Genomic DNA, 17,148 nt, shown 5'->3' on the forward strand with positions numbered 1-17,148 from the left:
CAGTCTGGATATGTTCTGTCTGCTACTGGTTGATTTGACTTGTTTTTACATGAAAAGTATCCATTTAACACACAGGCGGTATGTCAATTTCTGTCAGATGTGTGTCCATTCAGTAAGGATGATCGAGCACACCATTATCTGTATCTCTTCAACCAACATAATTAGCTGTATCCTTATCATACTCAGAGTCAGGTTTTGAACCAGAAGTAGGTGGTATTATAACTGGAAGGATTGAACTGGTGAGAAGTTGTTAATTCAATCCTGAAATTGATACTTGTTGATCAGAAGTTGCTATATTATTTATTAGAACACAATTTACAGAAAAGCATCAGTTTTTGTTCAAAAGGGTGACAGAACTATATAAAGAACAATTCTCTAATGAACTTGAATAAATAAACTTTAGACAGATACTCAATTATGGTTTTTCCTCCATCACAACTCTTGATATAGAGATATTTTACTCAGTCATACTCATACTTCAAGTCAATTATCTGTATACTGATACTACCTGTACCTGTTTCTGTATCCAGCCATTTAGACAAAATGATGTTAAGCGTGAAATGAAAAACACAGTTAGCTGGTAAAAGTGCATCTAATCAATTCCAAAACGAAAAAAGAAAAAGCAATGCTCTCACTCATATTTCTGTCCAACTAGTGCAGCTGTACCATTCGATCAGCCAAATGCTCCATGCAAGGCACCATTCCACTGACACAAGTGAGCGGGATATGAAGACTGTGTTTACATAACAAACACACATACATCAGGTTCCTTGGGCCTTGTTTTGGGTTATGAACCAGAAATCCACATTGGGGAAACAATGAGATGCTGCACTGTACAGTATAAATAGCTCATTTGGATATCTAGAAGACATTCTTTTTCTTTCCAAAATATAATCAAAATGTGATTTTTCATAAATATGGATGCAATGACTAAGTGGTTAAAGGAGGGGATCAGAGCAAATAGAAAAGTCTGTTAAGTTCAGAATGCATTACTGCATGCATTACTTTCATTTTACAGGCCTTATAGAGATGAACTTTGAATAGATTTTATTACATCTAAATAATAGTGGTGTTTAAGTTGCAATATACTATTAAAAAAGATATCTTATGGTTTCATTGCATCACAAAGGATAAACTGAATATAGCTTTGTCTAAATCACTTATCACAATAAAACATTAGCTATTTTTGAATATTTTCCTTTCATTAGATTTGATTTAAGCTACAACAGGAATTTTGCTTTATTGCTATGTTGTTTTGCATCATCTTGGGGTGCTGAAAACAAAAGCCATTTTTGCAGGAGAGAAACAAAGAGGCGAAATAAGCTGGCAGTTGACAGTGGAGGGCAAATCAAAGTCCTGGGGTTAAATGGGATTGTGGGTCAGATGACTAGACATCGTTGCCTTTCCGCTCACAGCCATCCTCTTCTGCCTCAGAAAAATATCACCCCCACCCACTCCCTCCATCCCTACCCCCCCCCCCCATCAACAGCCCTCCATTTGCCTCAAAGGCGAGAGTATTTCATCTTCAGTAACCCCACTGCACGAGTCCTCCCTTATTGCTGCTATGCAAACGCATGGTGAGCCAGTCTATTATGTGGATCTGCGGTTGATTTTTAGATATCTGGAACTTTTTTTCATTGGATCACTTCAACTCTTAAATTGACCTTCAATCAAGAAGAATAACCAGACTGAGTAGTCATAGCAGTTATAACCCGTGTGATGCCACACTGGCACTGAATCCTACAGAGGGCATATAATATAGGACCCTCATTGTTTAGTCCTACAGGAGCCCGTCTATACAACACAATCATAAATCACCCTGATGGATACACGGTCAATTGAGAGTAACAAAGACAGGCAATGGCTGAGAAAATGGCAGCGATCTGCATTAGAGCTGCACTCAATCTGCACACGGACGAGGCTGATCCTATATTAATCATCATGTTTTCAGTGATTACTAGACCACAGTACATCAAAAACAGTGTTGCGTTCATGTTCATAACAACGTCACAATGCAGCCCTACACACATCTCTCCCTGTCCTTCATACCTGGACTGTGTGCCTGAGACAGCCTGCCTGGTGACAAGGGGGCTCTGCAAACACTGCCAGGCAGCAAAATACATATCAACGTATTCAGAGCGTTTAGTGCCTGGGATTAATCAAATTATAATTTAATCATCTGATCAAACAGCAATTAGCATAATCACTTCTGGGGAAGGCCTGATAGAGTGGAGACTGGAGCGGAATGGAGCTGGGGGCTAGCAACACTTTAATGAAACATTTGCCTGAATGTTTGAAAATGTTACAAATTTCGGGCTACAGGAACAGAGCGGGATTTTGAATGCTAATCAGCACAGCTTGGTTACGCCTAATGAATACGTCCAATAGTCAGCCACAGGGGAAGAAATTGCCGGTGAGGTCCAGATACTATAATTTCTTGTAGGTCTTTTATGCTTTTATGTTTTTCTTTATAAAAAATAAATAATATACTCTTACTATGTTAATAATACTATGAAAGATGATTTATATTCTTACAGCATATTATGGGTATTTATTCATACCAGTGTTGTTGTTACTGTAGCAGTCATCTCTTCCTATTTTGTTACAAAGACTGCAGCAGAAGGACCTGACCACTTGAGAGACTCAGGTTCAAAATGTTTTGTGCTTTCACTAATTACGTTGGACATATCTTGATTAATGCCTTTTCTCCTTGTTTACCACCCATTTAATCAAAATTTTGTTGTTAACGTAATTTCATAGATTGTTGATTTTATTGAGTTTACCAGTCATATTTCCCCCTTACATGGAGGGAAAATGGCTTGTGGCCACATATTGTACATCTGAGGGCTAGTATTAATTGAATATCCACATTGCGAATTTAAATCACATTCTATACAATCTATGACTTAAGCCAGGCCAGTGTATTATGAATTGGACACACGGTGAAGAAAAATGCGGGTTGCTCTATTGATGTTGGTCACTGTTGGTCTCATCTTTGTGGTTGAAAACATTTCGACACATTTCACGTTTGATGTTGATTGAGGCCTCTCCACCATAACGAGTGAAGCCCAATCTTACTGTACATCTAGTAGTTTTAAATGTAAAGAACAAAGTTGGGGTCTCTGTCAGTGCATTTCCCACTTCTGTCTCTTTGACTCTGAGATATAAATTAACAGTGATAAACTGGCACAAATTAGACAGACAGGTATCGATATCCAAGGACATCAAGTGAGTTCCTGTAGCGGTTGTTTGGCAACCACTCCATCACCCACGTAACCAACCTTTTCTATAAAGAATAACATATGTTGTGCATCTACAGTATTTTGCACACTTTGCACAGTTCAAAGAACTTTGAACATTTGTAAAATGTCAACTGCAATGTATTTTGCAGATCTGTTAACAATATAACAATTTCTCAATATTCTATTTCCAAAAAATTCTACTCGAGGCAGCTAAGGCATTGTAAGCGTTTGCTCAACTAAAATCAATTGGTAAGATCAAGGGAAAAAATACACTCTGGTTAAATACTTAAATGTCACTGCTGACTTTTGCAGCACATTATGAAGGTCAACCTGCTTCTGACTACATGTTGCCAGGAAAATGGAAATTATTATTGCAAACTTGTTGTAAATGAACATGATGCATAATGTGGAGACAGCTTTAGAGACATCCTCCTTTCATCACTTTTTTTGACAACACCAGCTGAGCAGATCTCTGTTCTGACTTCTGTGAGCACAACAAGTCTCATCAACTCTATTATAACTCTATTCTGACTGCAGTTATCATGATCTCTGAAGGGGCCACAGTCATAAAAAAAGGGAAATACGTAAAAAAAAGTCTGCGATGATAAAGGCTGTATATCATCTTAGCAGAGCCAGAGCTGCCAGCTAGCCCCAAAATGTCATTGTATGTGTCTGAAAAAAGAATGTCACTATCTTCTTTTTGGTTTCTCCAAATGAAAAATCGAATTACCGTGGCCTGTTGACACATCTTATCTGTCTTGTCAGACATCATTTGTAAACTCGACAATGAACAAAGAGCAATGGTCGGGGCCTTTTCTTATACAGTAGCCTGAGCTCAACCTGGATTAGTTCTTGCTGTACCTGCATGGCTGCAGCATTAACCTACTGCCCTATTTTACAGTGAAATCATACAGACACAAACAACACAACTAATTGTTATCTTGTTAAGTCACCGGCCCAGTTAACTGATGCAAGAAACTGTGGTCCAGTGTTACCTCTGCCAAAGAGGTCATATTTTCACCTGTGTCCATTTACTTGTTGGTTGTCGGCAGGATAACACAAAAACTACTGAATGGATTTCCACAGAACTTGGTTCATGGATGGGTCTCGGGCCTGAATAGACCTGTGCGATTTGGATAAACAGACAAATCCATTTTTATCATGGATCTTGCAAGAATCTCAATGAAAAAAATTAAGTGTATTTAGGTGGCTGATATCTGTGAGTGAATACAATTTAATGAGAAATATGATCTAGGATTCAAATATATTTAATTTGATATTGGATTTTATATATGGGACTGTTTGGCCTTGAGGTAAGTATGCACTCAATGAGTGCCATTCTTGTTTTCACATAGTTCACTTACCAATACTGAATCTCTGTCTCATTGTGCTATTCATACAGCAAATGCAATTTTGCAAGAACACATAAAAATGTGCATACATGTCACACAAACTGTCAAAGGAATTCTAGCAATAAGCTTTCTACCCCACTTAATTGAAGCGATGTATTAGCCAAATACATCTTCATACAGACATAAAAATATCAATTAAGGGCTGGGCGATAAAGCCTTAAAATAACATTGCAATATTTTTTAGGCTTTGTCAATATTACTTAATTCTTTGAAATAAATGCTGCAGCTCAACTACAATATCAACATTATCAAAATATTTTTTGTTGAAATACCTTGATACTGATAATTTGACAATAGTGTAGGAATGATATTAGCACTTAATAAATGCTATGACTGGGCAATAAAGTCAAATATCACAATATTTTTAACCAAATACATCGATCTCTTCCACAAAGCATAAACACAACAAGATTTGGATGAATAATCATCATTCATTTGGGTACGATGAAGTGGGTAAGCAAGTTGTACAAGTAGAACAGTCTAGTAAATTCATAAAATTACTTAAGTGTAATGCAGCCGTTAAAACCAAGAAAAGACATCTACTTCCTACATATCTACAATATGCAAAATCTAAGACGATATATGGTCTAATATTAAGAACGATATAATGTATATTGCCCAGTTGTATTTCAAAATGTCTGGCTTTGGATGCAAATTCAGTCACAGTTAATGAGTTAGATATCTAAAGTCCATATTTTGATAAGCATCTATATCAATGTTGTTATTTTTTTAAGCTTGGGAGTCTCTTAATAGCTGTTGTAGTATTTGGCTTTCTAATGACTACAAAGCATGTTTCTGCCCCATTTGCCATGACCTTATTAAATTCAACTTCATATTTTGCTGACATTTAATAAAGCATCACATTGTTCACATGTCCGTTGCAATTCACCAGCTAAAGCAATACACATAATTGTTTTAACATCATTATATACAAAAGGCTAAGGCATATTCTATATTCTATACTACTTATATCAAGAAAAGTAGATTGTGGCACCACAGCACAGTTATGGAACAGAGTACACAACTGTGACCCAATAACTGGGGAAAAAAAATCCCAAATTGCCGGTTGTGTCATTCTTCTACTGGATATACCATTAAAATGTTAAGTCTTAAACAGTGTCCAACATCATGAGTGTCTGGTATATTAGAAAGTGCCTAAAATAGCTGTGTTTCTACATGGAAAACCAGGCTGATGTGATATGATTCTTTGAGCTTTAGATACAACATAACACAAGCTGACTCTATGTTCCCCCTCTCTTCCTCCTCTTTTTCTGCCTCACTACACACTATCATCTCCTTAAGCTTTCTGGTCTGGGTTAAATGAAACCTTTAACAGTTCAATGTGCATCCATTAACATATGCTTGAGTCTACTCGTCTCAACAGCAAAGCTAAGGCGCAAGCAAACACAGTGACAAGACACCAAAAATATTGACCCAATCGCACTGACAAATCCTGGTGTGATTGGTGAATCCATGAAGGATGTTTGCCACTTAAACCTCCTGATGGTAAGCTTCATGAAACAATTTTAAACCTGACTTTAAAACCTAAACACAATAAAGAATTAATACTGTGACCTAAATTCAAAGAATCAGAAAACATGCTACAAAGTGAGTCTTCGTTACTTTTAACAACTTCGTTGTTTTAAAACTTTTTACTAAAAAGAGATCTCTCTTTTATGTTTCCAGGCTTGTCACATACAATCTGCCATAAATGCCATATATATATATATATATATATATATATATATATATATATATATATATATATATATATATATATATATATATATATATATATATATATATAAGGTTATCAGGTTTTAAAACTGTCTTTTCATAAATACACAGTATTATAGTGAAAACCATAGTCCATAGTCAAAAATCATTATGTGATCAATATTCTGTGGCATCAGTAAATAAAGAAGCTCTGGTGAGAATGTCAACACACAAGTTTTACTTACTTAAAAAGAATAATCACAGCATTTCCAGTGGCTTACATCGCGGTAACTGCTGTTTTGATATTAATGTGCGGCTGAGGAGCTGAGCTCAGTTGTTGTTTGCTGATGTGTGTTGCTGTTACTCTGTCAACCCATCCTGCCTCTATGTGAAGTGACAGATGTATACCAAAAGACACCAGTCTGCAAAGACCTAGTTTCCCACTGGCCTTAATATGACCTCCAAGCAGTGCTGTTTGGACCAGAGACAATTGGTTAAAATCACTAAAATAGTAACAAAATTGGTGCGCAAAATCAAATTATCAAGTTACTCTTAAGGACTAAACTTATGTTTCAATTTTAGCAATAAGAAAGACATAATACTGGATTATAACCCAAACCCTGTCTCCTAGAAATAATAATAATAAATAAATAATAATCTTACTGTAACATGTACTATAATTGATTCCTATAATACTAGTGGCTGAGCAATGGTTTGTTAGATTACAATGCAATGTTGATATACTGACATTGGCATACACACCAATGAATGATGTCTGCATTGTGATATTTTCATTGCAAACCCACCTCTGCTCTCCGTGCTTGATTTATTATAATCTCTGTACCTAGCAGGGTTAATAGTATGCCCGCATCAGTCCTGAATAAAATTAGCAGTTTAACTGCTGATGACAGGTATCCAGATGCTTGGGTGTTTTGTATCTTTAATCCTCCAGAAACGCTGTTCAGCATGAAGGAGCTGGGGGCAGTTTTCAATCAATCAATTTGTTGCTATGATGATCTGAACTGGAAAAAATAAGTACATTTGGCTCCAAATGTAATCCTTCTCAATCAAGTCTGGATAAAGTCATATAAAAATGCTTATGTTTTAATAAGTAGAGATACCCTTTCACCAGCAGCCCCTTGCCATCCTAAACCGAAAGCTAAAAATACACATGCACAGAGTGATACTAAGAGCCAATTGAGAAGCTTCGCTGTATATTTACACAGCTTATTAGTGTCCAATTGAGCATGTGTCAGATCCCCCCCCACCCCCGGCGTAGCCGAGCAAAAACAACATTATGCCATTTCCCCAATTTTATCTCTTCATAACTGGAATATGTTGTTCCCATTCCATTTAGATTTTAATAGACACTTCTGCAAGAGCACTTTAAAAGCTCAAGCACCGACGAAGTGAACTCTACAGCAGATTTTACTCTCTACAGCAGTGAATTGTTTGTATCTACTGTAGATGAGCTTGCAAATGTGTCCTCAAATTGCCAAATGGCAATTCAGTGCAAAATGGAGTTTGTATGGTTGATACTATTCATAAATGACCACTGCAAAGCTTGAACTGCAGTTGTAATTGTTGAAACATATTCTACTAACAGGCATTGCAAATATGAATATTTAAATAAACAGCCATAAAGGGATAATAAACTCAACTGACAAAAATAAATTGAAGCATCTGAGCAATCAAGCATTTAAATCAAGTGCTGAAATGAAATGTGACTCCCACAACTATTATCAGGAAAGAGTGACAGGCTGAAATCTATCAGGAAGCATCGCCAGGGTCACCTGAACAGAGTGCAGTGTTGCTCAAGCCCAAAGCCCACACTGCAGCAACACTCATTACCCAGGTCTCCATAGAGACAACCTCAGCAGCCTGTGCTGGACCAGAGCCCTAAAAGCCTTTATTTCAGAAAGCAACATCTCTCTGACCAGAAGAGGTGCAAAATGTACGATTCTGGTAGAAGCTGCTCATTAAGACTAATCTTTGCAGGTCTGTTCAGGGAAAACAAACGTGCAGCAGATTGAATACTGTTAAAAGATGAACAATCCTGACCCTTTTTTTCCGCCTACAGTCAATTCAGCATGGTACGGAGAGAAGCAACATACAAAGAGAGGACTGTCAAAACACACTCTGAGTAAATCTTATTTCTGCCACGATAACAACACTTAAATCTTTGAATCAATAACAAAAGTCAGTGTCAAATGAACCGAGTCTGTTCATATGAATGACACTGCATCAGCAGTGACCACAAACGTAGCATTCATCACAACTACAAGTGCTGTTGCTGCCATTCAAAGTTTGCATGTAGATGTCTCTAGCAGCAGCCATTTTGCAACGCTGTTGCCTGGACCAAAGAGACTGAAAAAGCCATTCAAAAGCAAAGCAAGAGATTGTGCTCAGCAAACAGAGATTTCAGCACAGCATTGAGTGAGGTCTGAAATGGACATCAGTGTCCTCTGTTTCCTGAAATTGTCTTGCCTCCGTTACAGAAAGGAGTCTTTGCTACAACACCGTCTCTGCTTTTACTCCATTCTCTCCTATAAATAACCACTGCCTTCATTGAACCCTTCAGCATGGCCACAAAATGGTTTTCCTGTCATCTTTGCTTGACGCATCGCCCACCACTCTCAGTTTACATTGTGTCCACTTTTGATTTTTTTTTTAACCCCTTTCCCTCCATCAACCTTTCAAAAGATCCTCTAAATACCCAAATTTTCTTGCGAGCCGATTTCTGCCCCCCAACAAACGCACATCCCACCCCCTACCCCACAGCCCCTTGTCCTCCCCATTGCCCCCCCTTCCTTACACACCCTTCTTGTATTCGCTGTAAAAATCAGTCACCTTTAGTCCAAAATCAAATACAATTGGCACTTATCAAACCTATCTTTTGAGGGATTCGCTGCGAACAAAACAGAATCTGGATGCATTTTGTAAGACATGCACTTGGGCAAGGGTGATAAGGGCTTGTCTCTCTTTTTTTTTTTTTTTTTTTACCCAATCCAAAATGACTCCATGTCTGTGCTTCTAATATGGCGGGTGCAATGCCAGAAAAAAGCACAGCAGTCCTATTTAATCCTTTTTCAAGAAATCGCTCGATTGTATTAAACGAAAGCATACAAACATGCAATCATGTGTGCAAGTGACTTAATTTACTATCAAAATATCAAAACATATTTACTTATAGTGTATCCTGCAAGTAAATATATTACATTTTTCCTCAGCATACGTCTTGCTTGAAGAGTGGATTTCTAAATTAATTTCAGTGACTATATAGAAATTATTCTAGTTTCATTAAGCAAATAAATGCTCTGTTTGAATGCAATTACAAAAGCAGGTTTGAGATTTAAACAGACAAATGGTGAATACACCATGCAAATATGCAAATATGTTACAACAAAATTATTCACTAAAATATGTTTTTTCATAACCCAGATATGTGAAAAAGTGATTGAAATCTGGAAATATGCATATTAAGTGTCTAAAAACGATGTAGGAAAATGCACCCAGACTGAGGCCCAATGCAGCTGCATGACAGAAACTAAATAATCCCTTAAAGTATGACCTGAGAATGAAACAAATGAATCATCATATTTTATTTCAAGTTAATTTCCTAAAAAATAATAATAATAATAGTCCACAAAGTGAAATAAAAACAACATCAAAATGCCCTGTTCCTCATGCAGCACAGGCTGCACCTATCACTCAACCTACATTTCTCCTCTCTTTCTCTGTCTTGGTCCCTCTCTCTATTTGGTAAAAGGGTGATCTTAAATGTTGACAGTACTTGAGTGGTTAAACGTTCTTATACTTAAACTCTATAAAGGCTAATGTTGATAGCCCCCCAACAATAAAAAAAAGAGAGAAAAAAAAAAAAGAAAAACCCACCGCCTGTGTCAGGACATAGCAACAGCCTGTTCTCCTGATCAATTTTCCTGAACAAAACACACATCAATATCTTCACTGTGGAAACGCTTACAGACTAACTGGCATAATGTTTATGCACCGGGCCGGGCGGTGCAATTAACATAAACTTGAAGTTTAACGTGCACAAATGCATCACCTACCATTCAAGATGCACTGGGAAAAGATGAGAGCCAATATCCACATGCCCCGCTCCGTTCAATATCCAAGCTTATGCTTTTTCTTCTTCTCTCCCTGCACTCTTTCTTCTTGTTAGTTCTTCCTTTTTTTTTTTATTTCTTCAACAAGTCAATTGCAATGAAAGAAAAAGGGAGCTTGCAAATCTCTCTCTCTCTCCCTTCTCCCTCTCTCTCCCTCTCTTCCTCTCAATCCTTCACGTTTGGAAGAAGATGAAGAGGAGGAGGTTTGAGCTTCTTCCTGCTGCTGATTGTCTCCTGGTACGGCGGGAGATAGTATGTGATCCACAACTGTGCGTCTCTCCCCCCCCCCTTTTTTTTTTTTTCTTTTTTGGACTGACCGCACCGCACCGCGCGGGGCCTCAGTGCAGTCGTCCCCCCGTGTCGGAGCGCTGCTCTGCGTGGAACATGAGGGAGCTCGGCTCGGTGCGCTCCGGTCCAGGTGAGCTGTGCCGCTGCTGCTGCTGCTGCCGCTGCCGCTGCTGCTGCTGAGTCAGAGGCTGGAGACGCATAGGACAAACTGCCTATGCGCACACCCAACTCCACGGTTAAACAATTAAAACAAACAAAAAAAAATAAACAGAAGGGGAAAAAAAAACACAAAAAAACAAAAAGGCTCCAAAATCGGAATAAAGAAAAAAAAAAATCAATAAATAATAAATAAATGAATAAATTAGAAGTCTATGCGCTGAGAACAGCCAGACGTGTCATCTCAGGTGTATGGGGAAAAAAGGCGTAAAAGTTGGATTTTTGTCGAGGATCAACGAGCGCATGGAGTTGATTGTTAGCTGCGCTGGAAACTCATTCTCTCTTCGCCGCCTCTCTCCGTCCGGCGAGCAACAAGCACACGCATCTTCCCCCCGCAGCCGCACACACAAACTGCGCACACTAGTCCCTGCGCTTAAAACCTGCCCTGCCTCAGAGCACTGTGGAATAAACCCTCGCCTCCTTCTCCGCAGCCGCTGTTCTCCCTCTCCATTGCCTTAAAGGTGCAGGGGTGGGGTGAGGTGGGCGGGGGGGGGGGGGGGGGGGGGGGGAGTGAGAGGGTGCACAGCTGAACCCTCAGAAGGAAGCCTTTAAAAAGAAGAAGAAAAAAGAAAAGAAAAAAAAACTCTTTTGTTTTATCACAGAGAAGACGGATCACGGTGTCCCACTCAGAGAAGGAAAACCGCACATTAACATAAGCAGGAGAGAATTAGCCCATGCAGGACATCCTTCTAGGTTTTGCCGGCACTGCTGTGGTGTAGCAGGCTGGAGGATGGATGCTGAGGGGTGGGAGGGAGAGAGGGAGGGAGGGAGGGAGGGAGCGGGAGTGATGTAGGCTACACCTGACTGGATACTATGTAGGCATTTGGTGAGGTGGAGAGAAAAAAAAAAAAAAAAAAGAAAAAGCTAAATTATCTTAATTGGAGGAGATCAGATCCTGTCTTTTAATGTGTTTTCTGGATAATTTATGAGCCCCAGGGGCGTTTTGGGGATCCTGCCAGCCTTACCCCTGCATTCATTAATTGACCTTGACAAATATAAGCAGCGACCCCCCCAATGCACCAGGGGGCATCAAACGGCGGCCATGTCAGGCATCCACAGCCCCCTGCATGAGTTCACGTCCGTTCAAGACACACAGGAGGAGAAAGAGGAGGAGGAGGCTGTGGATTAATACATGAAAACAAAGGCAAACATACTCCATGCTAAAGATTCGATAGTGTTAATATATTTTATTTGAAATGATAATGTGTGGCCTCCATATTAATACATAACAATGAACAATGACCCTGAAAATGTCAACTGTAGACCTCATTAATTTTTAAAGGATTATTTTGACTATCTGAAGAGACATGAGGGGAGCGGGCAGAGGATAAATGTTTCCTTGTGAGTCTTCGGTGAGCAAACATCCACGTTGTGTTTTTTCGGGCTTGGTGTTGTGATAAGAAAGTCACATTTGGATTATATGCTGAATGCGAAATGATTCTGAAGGCACTGACACAATGGTAACTGCAGTGACATCCGCTGCCATGTGACTGCTTGAATTTAGCGTGGCCCATTTATGTTCAAATAGTGTAGCAGGCGAGCCATGCTTTAGCCCTGCACCCAGATACACTGTCTGTCTCTTAGGCTCAGCATCCACATCAGACCTGCACATGAACATGCTATGCACCAGGAATACAGGACCTGTCACTGCCTGTCTGGGGCCTGCATGTGCTTCCAGCCGGGCATCCCTAAAATAAAACAGATCATTATCACTGACTCCAACCATCCAACCAACATGGCAGGCAGGAAAACATGCGCTGTTTCTCACACATTGAATACAAAGTATTTTTTTTGTTTGTGTTCAATTTGCCTAATCCCCCTCCCTGTCAGTCTCATTGGCTCCCAGCAGTGAGGGGGTTTGTTGTTCTTACAGTTCTGGTGTTGTGTTCATTCTAATGTGCACGCCTCCTCTTCTCCTATTTGCCACTGTACAACACTGGTCTGCAGCCTGGCACTAACAATACCCCAATACCCTTTTCAAATGGATTATTATTAGAAACCATAGTGTGCAACATATTCTGCTCCAGTTGCAGGTCGCACAGTACCTAAGTCTGCCTGCAAAAACAAGGGAACGCATTAGGCTTACACATCAAGACCTACTGATATTTAACTATATACATGTTTGGATTTCCACATTTATTTATTGATATCTTCTATTTTTTGCCACAAATGCAAGTGAGGAAATTTGCTGAAAGATTTCAATTTCATTCAAAACAACAGCAAAACCCAGACAGACATATTCAATGGCTACTTTACGAGCAAATTTATGAGAATAAGCAAAATCCCACAGACTAAATGTTACATATTTACAACAGACACATCGTTGCTAGTTTGTGCTGTTGACAAAATACACACACAATGCCAAGACTACCATCATCTTGGCAGTGACCCATTTCCTCACCAGTCTTGTTGATTTGTTGTCTTTTTTTTGTCTTGCTATGCCCAGTCACTCAGCCATATGGTGAATGATTCTCTTCACTGTTTATCCCAGTGGACTGTTTAGGTTCAGAGATTGGATTAAAATCACTGGCTGCATGGTCATGAAGAGCTCAATCCCTATTTCTCTAATCCTCGCTTTAACTCTATGATATGTTGTGAGGTTATGATCAAATCAAGGGTATTATCTTCTATCTTCTACTTTAAATCCTTCTGTTATTTAAATGTTAAACCTTCGCAGACATTTCCGGGGCTTCTTTTTCAGCTGATAAAGGGGTGTATTGTGCAGTGACTCTGAGACAATAAGTTGAATGTATTTTTAAACAGCTGAATGGTTTAAAAAAAAAAAGAAGAAAGAAGCAGCTCTGCACAAAGCACTGCTTTAGTTACACACTAATGTTATCATGCTAACATGCCCACAATGACAACACTAACATGTTAATGCTTAGCAATCATGGGTTTGCCATGTTCAACATCTCAGTTTAGAATATTAGCATTCTAACTTTGGCTAATTACCACTACATGCTAATCTTAACACAGCAAAAGGTCCACAATTACAATGTTAACATGAAAGTGTAAGTGTAAGGTTTACCATGTTCAAGATCTTAGTTTAGTGTGTTACCATTCTTACATATGCTCATTAGCGCTACATACTGATCTTAGCATGATAACATGCCCACAACAACAATGTAAACATGTTAAAGGTTAGCAATTGTAATGTTCACCATGTTTACCATCGCAACACTTGCTAATTAGCCCTAACTTGTACAAAATTACCCATAGGTCTAATTATAGTATATTGATTTATCCAATGAAACAATATCTTAATAATGTAGAGCATTGGTTGTGAAAAACAAAAAGAGATAGTGCACTTTGCTTGTGCTGTGAGTAAAATGTGAGTACTGTACTCATTATTAAACACAGAAACCAGAGCAAGGCTTATAAATACCTCATGCCACACATATAGTGACAACCACTTGTCAGGTTGAGGACCTGGGCTCAACAAAAGCAAAACCGCTTATTTTCACTGGTAACTATGGTAGAGTTGTAATCAGAAGAATACAAAAAATAGTCGTGTAATTTGTAATCATGGTGGGATTCTGGGATAAAGCTTTATGTTACAGATGTCCAAAATAATATTTGTACATTCAGTTAACACAATCTGTATATTAATGTTTTCCCCTTCACTTCAACTCCTCTGTTTAGTTCAGTTCAGGTAGCAGCTCATTTACAGCATAATATATCCACTGTGTAGTGTATGGATTCAACAAAAAGCCATTGTACAGTGGGGAATAATAATATCCATTAATCTTAACTACAAAGAGCCAGATTCCCTAAGGGAAACTTTTATGGCTCTTATTAACAAAATACACTCAAGTACTCTGATTATATTCAAACAATAAAATATATATCTGATAATGTCTTAAAGGTGACCACTAACTGCAGGTTCATCTTAATCTGTGACTCATAAGGAATAGGGGAGCTTTGCTGCCTGGGTCAGACTGCTGAATAATTCACACCACGTTATGAGGTAGAAATGGAGGAACAGTAGTCTAACGTACATCCTGAGACCTTCATTTTATTAGATCATCTTTGAATCCTTCTCTCCGCCCATAAATTCTGAACGGAACGTGAGACAAAGTCACAATTCAAGTTTAATGAGTCGACATGTCTCCAGAATAAAGAAATGGAGAAATCGTGTTCCCTTTGAGAGTAATTCCTTGCCATTAGAGGGAGGAAAGTGCTGTGTCTGCTATGTGGCATACGCTTTCTACTGCAGGTTTTTTTTCGAAACAAAAACTGATAGTCTGCTCCCTCTCAAACAACAAAGAATTTTTAGGACAAATTGAGCCTTGGATACTCTTAAACTGTTGATGTTCCTCCAATAAGTAAGGAGGCATAGCTACATCTCCTCCTCAAATTTCTTGTGCTGCGTTATATCATCCTACTGAGACTACTGCTAATGGAGAACTTGGAATTTCAGCATCTATGAAATGGGCCAACCCTTCAAAACCCTCACACAGTATGTCATCAGTTGTCATTGATGTGATTATGTAAACAAACGCAACTGGACATTTGCGATATGCTGACTTCATCTGTGTTTCCCTTGTGTTAAAGAAGCAATCCTGGTAGTATCACAATGCCATTTACCATTTATCTGATGGAGAAACATAATGCTCACAATTCATCATAAATGTTTAGAAATCAAATCATCAAATTAAACAGAAAAAAAGAGAGAAAGCCACTAACTGTGCTGGATAGGCTAAAATCAACGAACTGTGCTACTACCCTGCCAGTTTGCATTGATATTAGATGAGCCTCGTCAACCTGCACAGAGCAGATCCAGCCAGGCAGGAAGTCAAACAACAGAACAGCATAGAGCATCTGGGTAGTTCTCAAAATATAATAACCTGTTCAGACTCAAGATATACAGCACAACAAACACAGAAGTTGGACAGACTGGCAATGGACACACAACAGGCAAAGGAAAAAAAACATTTATCTACTGTATGTAGTCTCATCACCCATGGTAGAAGCATAAAAATCTGAGAAAAATGATGAAATAAACACATTCAGAGCAAGTCAGAAATAACAGACAGACAGGACGCTCTGCTTCTAAAGCAGTCCCAGTAGGGTATGAAGCCACATGGAGGACCGAACTAAAAAGTGTCACACATGTGAGCTCACAAAGACATGACCGGTGGAATCGAGGCCAAAGCATGAAACAGAGGCTAAGACGTCGGGGCAAGGGGTGTACTCGGATTGGGACAGAGTGTCTGTGCTGGATATGTCTCGATGTAACTTCATGCTTTCTATGTTTGGCCAATTATCTATGACATTAAACTGAACAAAAGGCAGTGAATAATGTGTTTCTAGTTTCAAAATAGTTCTTTTGCATGTTGACTGATTACTGGAGTGCCAATCTACTCCTGAGAGGCATTCACGAACTATATGTTAGATGCAGTGGTCCATACATACATTACAGTCCTTTAAGGAATGGACGACTAACTAAATGCCTGGTAGAACCCTGGTTAACAAGGCTCAAAAGCACTAATTCTCCCTTATTGGTTTCCATAATCACCCTGCCTCATAAGGTAGCAAGCAAATGAGTAGACAGAACAGAGCTCCTTGATGGCCCACCTTAGTGGATCTATATATTGATTCCCCTCATTGATTACTTTGCATCTCACGGCTCAATGCACTCCTGTCCACTCCTGATTGAGTGCACAGCAGGGTCATCCAGAGGTAATTCTGGGATTTTAGGGCTTTTGATTTAAAGTAGCAGAATTCACAACTTGCATATTCTGAGTTGATTATTGCGATTCACAAAATTTTGTTCAATTTGTATGCATGGGATATTCCTTTTCAGTCTCTACCTCCAGAAAGTCTGTACATATTTTCCTAATATATTGGAAAACCAATATGGTGATGTTCACTTCATGTTATAAAATATTTGATATTTGATTTAAGTGAGCTAACATGACATGCAGTTATTCTAGAGCAGCTTTGAGGCCTTGTTAGAAAAATATTGTATAATGAGGCGTTCTGTAGCTTTTTGTTCGTTTCCCCGTGAATTCACTGAACTGTCTGGAGGCATTTAGGTGCACATGTTTTCCATAATTTGTTATATATGTTCATGCTGGTTGTGTTCATTTTATTGTGACTGTGATGCTACGCTAACCAGAGATATATGGGAAGCAAGGGGGC

General features: G+C 38.9%; 1 protein-coding gene across 10 annotated transcripts in view; it reads right to left on the bottom strand.

The window, feature by feature from the left end:
* dscama (Down syndrome cell adhesion molecule a) overlaps positions 1-17,148 on the bottom strand; it is a 110,143-nt gene that overhangs the window by 80,837 nt on the left and 12,158 nt on the right. For 3 of the 10 annotated variants that reach the window (XM_037120336.1, XM_037120333.1, XM_037120337.1), the window contains exon 1: positions 10,444-11,384. The exons of 4 other annotated variants lie outside the window; for them this stretch is intronic. In XM_037120336.1, the coding sequence (XP_036976231.1) occupies positions 10,444-10,486 (43 nt within the window). In that variant the 5' untranslated portion in view covers positions 10,487-11,384. Of the gene's footprint in view, positions 1-10,443; positions 11,392-17,148 lie in introns of those variants that run through there. 3 more of the 10 variants (XM_037120340.1, XM_037120339.1, XM_037120342.1) reach the window with 3 other exon arrangements.

This window comes from Acanthopagrus latus, chromosome 13 (assembly GCF_904848185.1).
Source record: "Acanthopagrus latus isolate v.2019 chromosome 13, fAcaLat1.1, whole genome shotgun sequence".
Classification (NCBI taxonomy): Eukaryota; Metazoa; Chordata; class Actinopteri; order Spariformes; family Sparidae; genus Acanthopagrus; species Acanthopagrus latus.